Below are 10,870 nucleotides of genomic sequence, written 5' to 3' on the forward strand. Positions count from 1 at the left end.
ATGTTTCTGGTGCGAAATCGGGATGATTTGTTGTAAGTATACAATTAATTTCCTTTTTTTTCCACATTATTTTTCCTATTCTACAAATGTTAATAATATCTATTTACAGGGAGCCTGTATTCAAATGGAAAGAGGTGCAATGCATCAAGGAGCATCTACAAACTCTGAAGCCAACACAATCTGTCTATTACTCTGTAATAGACACATGGGCTACAATGCTTAATGACACTGAAAAGTACAAATCTGACAAATCGCCAATGAGACTTTTCTGCACTATTGGAGATTTGGTAATATATATACTCTTTCATAAAATTTTACTATATTGAACTAAATGTATTACTAAATTTAAACTTCCTTCAACTGATATAATTTTTTAAATATCATACAGATTTTCAGCATTGATGAAAAGAAAAGATTCCCTGAGACTTTTCCGTCTTTCTGCAAAGGAATGGACAAAATTCTTGACACTTTCTCTATAGAAAAAATAGAGAAAACAGACATGGTAAATGTACAACATTTTCTTACTTAGATTCAAATTAATATAACATGAATAGTGTATAAAATATGTACTTGCATGTTTACAGGTCTTCTTCCCAATTAACAAGTTTCAGCATTATTACTTGATATGCTACCATCTAAAGCATCTTTCTTATTATATAATCGACAACATTAAGCGTGAAGGAGACCCCAAGCCATACTACAACAGGGTACCGGAAGTACTGGTAAAATTTTATATAATATTGCCCTATAACATTTGTTTAATATAAATATAAGGTCATATTAAAATATACTGATTATTTCATAATTTGTTGTAGCACTCACACTTCTGCAATTATCTGAATGATAAAGTGAATGCTAATTATTCAAGAAGAATCCGGAAACTTAAGCCTGTTTATCTGACAATGCCATGGCAAACTATGTACAATTCAAGTGATTGTGCGGTTTTCCTTATGCGGCATATGGAAACATTCAAAGGGGATCCAAAAAATTGGAATACTGAGCTGTCAGTGGAAGGGGTAAGAATTTAATGAATTTATAATTCCTTCTCTCCTTAGCATCTATATTTAACTGTCTTTGCCTATTTCTACTTGCAGCCCCATCAGCACAATCAACTCATGAAGATGAGAGTAAAGTTCATTACAGCAATTCTCACATCACACCTTAATGAACTCAAAGATAATATTATCCAAGAAGCTTCTGGTATGTTTGTAAAAGCAGCAGAGATGAATCTTATCAATGTGGTAAAATCTGCAACACCAGCACAACAGCTGCAAGAAAACTCACCAGGATCAGGAAAGAAATCTGTGAGTTTTGCAGAGCCATTGATAGCATCTTTTCATGAAGTCGCTGAAGAGCTCTCTCAATCTCAAGAGGATGAACCAGAAGCTACTGAAAACAATGTTAATGAAGGACAGTAGATGAATTTAGATAATCATTTTACTACAAGTAGTAATCAATTATAGTCAAAATTGTAAAACTGTTGCGATGTGGAAGTTGAATTGTTGCATTTGGATTCATATTGAACAAGTATTGGCATTTGGATAGTTTGATTGATGTATCTAGATTGGTGGTTTAAAAGATTATATATCCAGTATTCAACATTGATATATAGAATGGTGTTTTACAATTGTTTTGTTCTTAAATTTAAAATCTTTACATATAGTATAGATTGTTGTTTGTATTCCTTTCATATATAGATTGGTGCTTTCAAATGTTTATAATGCTTCACATATAGATTGGGTTTTTGTTGTCTTAAATATGGATATTGTACAGGGAATACTACTAAAATGATATGGCCTTTCACTAAAAATAACACTGTATATCACTAAATTGTACATTGGCTATCACTAAAATACACATTCAATACTACTAAAATTTGCATACTAAATCTCTGAAAATGAAAAGAAACATCACTGTACTAACTAAACTTGTAAATTGTATGAGATATAATAAAATCATATAACATATACTAAACTTATAAAATGTATATCATATACTAAAGTTCATAACGCAATTGATTACAAATCAACCTTAACAAACAAATTCATATTTTTCACAAACTAATTATCATATAATACTATAAATCTTCAATAACAAATCAAGATTGGTTGTCAGCTCTTGCATCTGTGCTTACTGTCTTCTTCCTTGGACAAGTTCTAGAATCATGATTCGTGCCCGAGCATTCCTTACACCTTCGGATCCTTTTGTTCGCTTTGTTCAATGCTTTCTCTCTCTCACTAATAAGCCGTTTAAAATAATTTCCCTTATTCTTGCAAACATTTGGCACAAGTATACTTACATCTCCAACAGGCTGTTCACCAACCATGGCAGCGATATGATCTCTCTTACTAAAATCAGCACCATCTCCACCACAATTTTCGAGATCAGTACTAATCTGCTTTATGATTTTATGCACATAATCAAGCTTATCCATTTGAACTCCAGCCTTGTTAAGAGTTTGCCGAAAATCAAACCACAAATTAGTCAATTTCAATGACACTTGCTCCATTTTAAAAAAATCAGAAGATAATGCAACTGATTGAGATGAAGTGCCGCACTCTGCAATCTTCATCCACCGATTAAGCACAAGACTTCGAGGAAATTTTGTGACACCTATTTGCTTTAAACCACAAAACGCATGTCTACAAAGAATTCCACACATAACAAATTTTTTGCATGAACATACAGCATGTGTTCTGCTAACAGCTACCTGAAAAGACAAATTAACAACAAATTTAGATAATCTATATTATATTATACTACACAGACCACATTATCTTTAACTTACTACACAAATGCAACTTTTTAAAGAAGTTTTAACTTACTTTGAAAATTTTATCTTTAACTTTCACATCCTTTATATCCAATTGAGTTACACCATCAACCTCTTCACTCATCCTTTTAATTTGCATTTCCAAGCAAGACGCCAAAATCTCTTCTTGTACTTTGTAAAAGATTGTCCGTGTAAACAAGTCAGCAGCATCATCTTCAAGAAACCATCTCGACAAAGTATTTGGTTTGCCTGAGTTAGACTCATGATCTAGCCGTTCAGTCTCATTCCGCTGCCTATGCATTGCACTCTCAAAACGTAACCAGAATTCACATAATGTATCACCTTGCCTGTGAAACTGTCCAAAGAAGAAATTTTCACTTTCGGACCTTGAAGTAGTTCTCATCAAGCCAAACATAGGATTATCCCTAAAATACGAAGGAATCCAAGACTTCCTTATTTCGTACATATCTGCCAACCATTTATTATCTTCCAAATTGAATTCTTTTATCACTGATTGCCATCCATTTTCAAATTCTTCAATTTCCAAATTTGACGACCATATGTACTTTTTCATTTTTTCCATGAAATCTGTTTCTTTACACAATCGATTGCCAACCTGCAATTGTATAAAAAAAAATACATAAAACAGATGGCTACTATAATATGAATGTAATTGAAATAAAATGTTACAAAAAACAGAAATAACTACCTTGATTGGAAATTTTTGCATAATATGCCACATACAAAGGCGATGTTTACTAGGAACCAAATCATTATCTCCACAAAATGAAACCGGCACAGCTACTTTCATTGCTGGACACTGATCAGTAATAAACACAACAGGATTTCGTCCCATAGCTTTGACAAATTGTTTAAAAGCCCAATTATAATGACAAATATCTTCTTTTGATAACAAACAAGCAGCAAATGTGACACATCTATCATGTTTGTCAACACCAGTAAAAGGAGCAAAAATCATATTGTACCTGCAAAACATAAAACATAAAAACAGTAAACTACAAATTCACTTATATAAAAGGGTACTATCACTAAATACACACAGTGCAAATCACTAAAAACCACACCACATATTACTAAAAAAGCCAGTAATAGACAATTGCTCCTAAAGTAAACATATACATCATCAAATAAAAAGGAAATAGTATACATGAGTCTCTGTAATTATCTAGTGACCAGATGACATTTTATATTACAATAGTAGATACACAGCATCAAAATGTTACAATAGCAGATACAATAGCAGATAGTACAATAAAATATTATATTATTTAATATTCAATTTAAACTTACTTGTTTGTATCAAATGTGGCATCAAATGACACAGCATCACCATAAATTTCAAAGTTTCTCCTCCCAACTGGATCAGCCCAGAAAAGCATAGTTAAGTGACCCTCAGCATCAACTTCATGAGCAAAATAAAATGATTTGGATGTCTCCTGCATTACTCTAAACTTGTCAATCAACATCTGGCCATCCCTTTCTCCAACAAACTCCTTCAAATCCCTGTCAAAATTCCGAAAATCGCGTAATGTAGCACCAACATTAGCATAGCCACCAGTCATTTCCTTCACCAAACTAAACGTCTTGCTGCAACCAATATTAACCTTTGCAGCATCAAATACTATACTCCTCAAACCAACTGTCATCTCTCTACTAGCCCTCAGAAATTGCCTACCAGTTTCACTCGCCAATGTATGATTGTGAAGTTCTACAAAATTTAACACATAATATCTATTTTGACTCGTAATCTTAACAACAAATTTGGCTTTACATCCACATCTACGTGTTACAGTACGTCTTCCCCTAACTCCTTTAGCTACAACTTCATCTGAATTTCCAAACTTAACCTCATTAAAACCTTCTTTACTACAAACAAAGTGCTTCAATATTATCGTACCATCAGAATCTTTCTTTTCAGTTGCTTTTCGAACATCAAAACCACCCAATCTGCCATACTCCTTGTAAAACCGGTAAGCCTTTTCCAAACTATCAAAAACCTGATTACAAACTGGAGTATCAACTGCATCAACACAACTAGGTATATAATACCTCATACCACCAGGAGAAACAGTGTAATTGTCAACCGAATCACTACTTCCAGTTGAACAAACAGCACGAGAAACTTCTACAACACTAATATTCGATGAATCACCACAACTTGATCCTGAACAATAACAATTAAGCACAAAATCAACAACTAAACAAATCACAATTTTGAATAATTACTCACTAAAAACATATGAAACTAAACTACAAACTATATCATTATATAACACATTACAATGACTAAATCACAAAATTGAATTACTGCCTAAATCATAACAAAACACATGACAAAATTGATATCAAAAAGTACTAACCGCATCATATTTGCAACTCAAAAAGGATGAAATCAGAAATCTAAATATGAATTATAAATCAAAATCAACAAAAAACAGAAATCCGAACATAATATCGAACATAAATCGAAGAGATGTAGATATACAACAACGAACATCATAATCAAACATTAAAAGCAACTAAAATATAAAAATTAGCCAAAAAAACCGAAGCTTTACCTTGATTCACACTGATTTTAGATAAATCCGATATAATCATCTTCAATTCGAAATCGACCTACGAGATGAGGCAGTTTAATGACTAAATCACTGATATCGAATGATGATTTCGTCGATAAGCTGCTCGAGAGAAGCTGGAGTGTGAAACTGTGGAGGCGACTGTGTTTACAGAGAGAAAAGTAGTTGAAACCGTTGTAGAGAGAGAAAGTTCCAGCCGTTATGTGAATAAAAAATAAAATCTTTGTCTTTTTATATTTTAATAATTTATCTAAACGTACGGCTGTGATTAAAACTAGGGATCATTATTTTAGTGGCTAGGATTAGTTCCTAGTTTTTATTTTAGATGAGGTTTGTATTTGATCAAAAGCCTATATATATATATATATATATATATATATATATATATATATATATATATGAGAAAGATCCTAAGAAAACTCAGCTTATCAAGAAAACCGAGAAACCCGCTTAATCACCGTTGATTTTATAATCATAATATAAATTATGATTTATCAAAAAATCAATCAAATCTAATTCTTAAGAGCATCTCCAACCATACAAAACCTTTAGGTAAAAAGTGAGTTGGCATTCCAAATATAAAAAATTTAGCCAACCTGTTGAAAAAAGCGTACTCCAACCACGTGAACCTGTTGGCTATAATTTTAGCCAACCTCTTATGGATGGCTATATTTGTCGAACCTCTACAGGTCTGTAAGAAATCTGTAGGATGATTGCATATCATTTATTACCATATCAAACTCATATATATATATTCTATTTTAACAAACTAAAATATTAATAACATTCTATTTTTAAATTATAACCAACCAATATAGCCACTACCATTGAAGTACAATGTCTTACCGGTTCAGCAAATTTTACATAATATCTTACAGGTTCAATTTAGCCAACGATTATAGCCAACGCCGTTGGAGATGCTCTAAGGGATATTATAGTAATCTTCTACATATATTTAATGCAGTCACTCAGTAATATATTTAATGCATTCAATCAGTAATATATTTAATGCCTTTAATAAGTACATTTAATAAGATTTGCAGTTAATTGATTTTCTTTTCTATATTATCCATATCTCAATCATTCAATCAGTATTTAATTTGAATTTCAAATTTTAAATTTTAAACTTGTCGTAGGTAGGAGATTTCTCAGCGGAATCCGATAAAATATTTTCTCATTTAATTATATGATAGGTATTTCAGTTTAAGGGTAATGGAATTCCGTTAAGTGTTTACATTCACAAGAATAAGATTTAACAAGATTTCATTAAGTGTTTTGATGCAGATTTTGTTGATGAAAATTATATATAAAAATTAAAATCTTTCACTCGTATTTTCTATTAAATGTTTTTCTGAAAATAAATATTTAAAAATTTTAAACTTAATAAGGTCTTAATACTCATCGATATGAATTATATTTTTCACATGTAGAAAATCACTCAATGGAATTCGGTCAAAAGAATATCACTCAAAGAAATTATTAAAAATATTAGAACAATCAAAAGAATATCATAAGGTAAATAATTCATACAATTAGAAAAATCTCAAATTTTAAAAGAATCTTACATGGCACAAATATTTCTTATTAATCATAAAAAATATCTTAGAGAATCTGTTCAAAATTTATTATTTAAGATAGTATTTTAAATAATCTTTAGATAAGATTGTTTTTTTTGTCGTAGGTAGGAGATCTCAACGGAATCCGAAAAATATTTTCTCATTTAACTATAGGAGAGGTAATTCAGTTTAAATGTAATTGGATTTCTTCAAGTGTTCATATTCATACTAATAAGATTTAACCATTCGTTATGTGTTTTGATGCATATTTTTATGCAGATTCTTTTGATGAAAATTATATATAAAAATTAGTGTTTTTCACTCGTATTATTCTATTAAATGTTTTTCTGAAAATAAATATTTAAAAATTTGAAATTTAATAAGGTCTTAATACTCATTGATATGAATTATATTTTTCACATGTAGGGAATCACTCAATGGAATTCGGTCAAAAGAATATCGCTCAATGCAATTATTAAAAATATTAGAATAGTCAAAAAAATATCACAAGGTAAATAATGTATACAAGAAAAATCTCAAATTTTAAAAGAATCTTACATGGCACAAATATTTATTATTAATCATAAAAAATATCTTAGAGAGTCTTTTGATATTTATTTTTTAGTATAGTATTTTAAAAATATCTTAGAGAATATTTTGATATTTGATAATAAAAAGTAAGATTCTTTAATACATTCATTTAAAGACTTTTTATATTTAGATATTTCACATATTTTAATATGAATTATTTGAGAATTTTATTATTTAAAAATTAATATTCTTCAAAATGTTCGCTTTAATATAAGTCTCCTTGACGAATAATTCGAGTTAAGATTCTGATAAGTGTTCATTTGTGCATTCATTTACAAGGTATCTAATATAATATTAAAATAATATCATAATTTGTTATTATAGATAATTTTATAGTAGTGTTCCCGTAAATATTAGATATTTTTAAGATATAAATAATAGAATAATATGATAAAGGAGTTATGATAATATGATATTACACATAATTTATTCATAATTATTGTACATGGATAGATTATGTTGAAATGACAAATTTTTGAAAATGATATAATTTTGATCCAATTTTATTATTAATCTTGATATTCTAATAAATGTTCACTCAAATATGTAGAATAATATATATTAGAATCTTTAAATTGATATTTTATGAAATTTATATTACTTTAAAATGTTCCCTCAAATATTATAGATTAATACATTGTAGAATTTTTAAATATTTATTTACGAAGTTGAACTAAAAAATTTATTATAATATATAGTTAATAAAGAGATTCTTTACACTACTCGTTCAATTATTTTTGAAATGAGGGTTCTCACATATTTATTTTATATTAAAAGCAAAAGATAATTAAAGAACTTGAGTCATTGTATATAATTTTTAGTAAATTTGTAATATTAATATTATAATATTAATTACCAGAATCTTAATTAATTATCACTTAACTAAATAAATTATGATAATTCAAATTTTAATTTATTTAAAAAGAACACATAATAAATCATATATGATCAACAAACGGAACACCTAACAACTTCAAATTAAGTTATAATTTTACTAATATCAATCTTATAATCATATGTTGAGATTCTAGTAGATGTTTGATATTGGATTCTAGCAAAGAATCATTGAATAGAAATTGATTTGAAAGAATATTTTAAATCAAGTTCTACAAGATTCTACTACTTGTTTTTACTATATGATATGATAGGTGTACTTGTAATCAAACATATTTGTTAAACATTTTAAAAAATGTTTTAAATAAAAAATTAATATATTATTTTTGGCTTGAATTTTTAGATTCTCCTATGTGTTTGATATTGGGTTCTAACAAAAAAAATAAATCAATTTAAAATTTTAATATAGAAAAGAATTGGTAACTTAATTGAGAACTTATTTATATTTTCTATGATTTTTTTTAAAAATAAATTAAATTTCCAATAACTTCCAATGATTTTCGACCGAGTTTGGTCGAAATAAATAATTTCGACCAGTTACGGTCGAAAATAGCTGCCGGTCGAAAATAACCGGTCGAAAATAGCCACTTTTCTTGTAGTGGATTTTTTTCGATAACTATTCTAATATCACGATTCTTTTCAATAACTATTCTAATAACTATTCTAATATTACGATTCTTTTAACTACAATAAAAACTAATGGATATGATTAAATATTTTTGTCCTGCATTTCCGATAATATTCTTGTCTTGCATTTCGAGTAATATTCTACAAACTACATGAATATTATCCCAAGAATCTATTTTATAAACTACATGAATATTATCGGAAATGCATGACAAAAAATATTTAATCATGTCCATTAATTGACATATTATTTTAACGGTAGATCTTGTAGTCTATAAGATCTTGTATTCCTATCCTGCATTTCTAGTAATGTATTATTAATATTCTTGTCATGCATTTATTGTTTCGGTTTTAATTCAAAACTATCTTAATAATTTAGACTATTTTTGTTCTGCATTTCTGGGTATGTAATATTAATGATTTGTCCCGCATATTTGTGATATATCCAAGTGTTATTTTGTTTTGCAATAAATTCAATTCGTTGCAAGACAATGATAAAATTCAATGCCAATCATAGCAATGTCCAACTACATCTTTATTTTGTATGCAATTATTATTTTTATTTGTTAGGATTCGGTGATTGAACACCAATATTATGTAATTATTATTTTATGTTATGCAGGATTTAGACTTTTTTCTTGTTGTACAAATATCTTGCGGCCCTTAGATGGGTAAGAAATGGATGGCTGTGATTAAGTTTCTAAAACCTCCACAAAAATCAGTCTCCATAGAACTTTTCTTTTGTGAAGTATGTTCAACAAATATCATGTATTGATTAAAATTGTTGAAGATCATCTATGTTTCATAAATATATAATGTATGTTCTGCAAGTTGAACAATGTCCTGCAAACTAAATATACTTCGTAGAATATAACATTTTATAATGTTCTACATGCGAAACTTATATGATATTCAAGATTTTAAAGTGAAATAATGATTTTGTACAACATGATGTGCAAAACTATACGTTTTGCAATGTTTTTATGCAATATTTCGCTTGCAGAACATAAGTGGTCTCCACGGTCTCCAATATAAGTGGTGGTCTCCATAGAACTTTACTATATATATATATATATATGTCTATATATATATATATATAGTCTTACTCCAATACAAACTACTAAATACATCCTTAAATGCGAACTAATGCTTTTAAGAGTATGGGGAGGTTTGTGGACACCAAGAATGGTGGGGCTTGGCAAGGCCTGTGGGCCTAGTTGTGAGGGGTAGAGCTCTCTATATAGACATATCAAGTTTTAGAGATTGATTAGGAGTAGGTGTTTGCATTGGAGATATGATAGAATTGATCATTTATCATTATCCTAAGTTGTTGATGGTTGTCTAGGACTCTATATAGTCATCTCTGAAGAGTTACAATCTGTCTAGAAATCTTAAGTTCATTCTTCTTGATAGATTCATAGTTAGACTAGATACGGATTTAAACAGGGTTGAGGGCACATGTCCTGAGGTTTCACAACCTACGTATCTCAAATGTGGATGTCCAATGGGCTTTTAGCCTATATTAATTAATTACGCAATTAATTAATAAATTACAAGTATGGGCCTTTTAAATTGGCTTTATTCCTTTTAGGCCTTACAATAAATCGAAACACAATTAGGATTTGGTCCCCAACTTTGGATAAGTGCCGTAGAAATATTTCAAAAGTTTTAGAGTCCTTGCATGGTTTCCAGAGCCTTATATATGACTTTATGAGCCTTTTACATGAATTTTCGAGCCTTCTATATTGCACATCAAGTAATTTTATCAATATTTATTACAAATATAGTGCTCGAAAGCATTCTCATATCTTTTAGGGGATTAATTCCATTTT

At 29.1% G+C, this 10,870-nt stretch overlaps 1 protein-coding gene across 1 annotated transcript; it reads right to left on the bottom strand.

Moving 5' to 3' along the window:
- Positions 1-2,098: 2,098 nt before the first annotated feature.
- On the bottom strand, positions 2,099-5,392 carry LOC108203798 (protein FAR1-RELATED SEQUENCE 5-like). The gene is made up of 5 exons (XM_064089924.1): positions 5,353-5,392; positions 4,085-4,958; positions 3,483-3,759; positions 2,826-3,389; positions 2,099-2,710 (listed from the first exon to the last, which is right to left on the bottom strand). The coding sequence occupies exons 1-5, from the start codon at positions 5,390-5,392 to the stop codon at positions 2,099-2,101; spliced, it is 2,367 nt and encodes a 788-aa protein (XP_063945994.1).
- Between the last annotated feature and the right edge of the window lie 5,478 nt (positions 5,393-10,870).

The sequence above is a fragment of the Daucus carota genome, chromosome 3 (genome assembly GCF_001625215.2).
Source record: "Daucus carota subsp. sativus chromosome 3, DH1 v3.0, whole genome shotgun sequence".
NCBI lineage: Eukaryota > Viridiplantae > Streptophyta > Magnoliopsida > Apiales > Apiaceae > Daucus > Daucus carota.

What these genes read in the sequence shown, in the direction of transcription:
- LOC108203798 (XM_064089924.1), bottom strand. Translation starts at nt 5,392, where the DNA reads ATGATTATATCGGATTTATCTAAAATCAGTGTGAATCAAG. An exon ending in TAAAATCAGTGTGAATCAAG is followed by an intron (nt 4,959 to 5,352) that starts GTAAAGCTTCGG and finishes GTTATTGTTCAG; the next exon opens with GATCAAGTTGTGGTGATTCA. An exon ending in TTAAAGATAAAATTTTCAAA is followed by an intron (nt 2,711 to 2,825) that starts GTAAGTTAAAAC and finishes TTGTCTTTTCAG; the next exon opens with GTAGCTGTTAGCAGAACACA.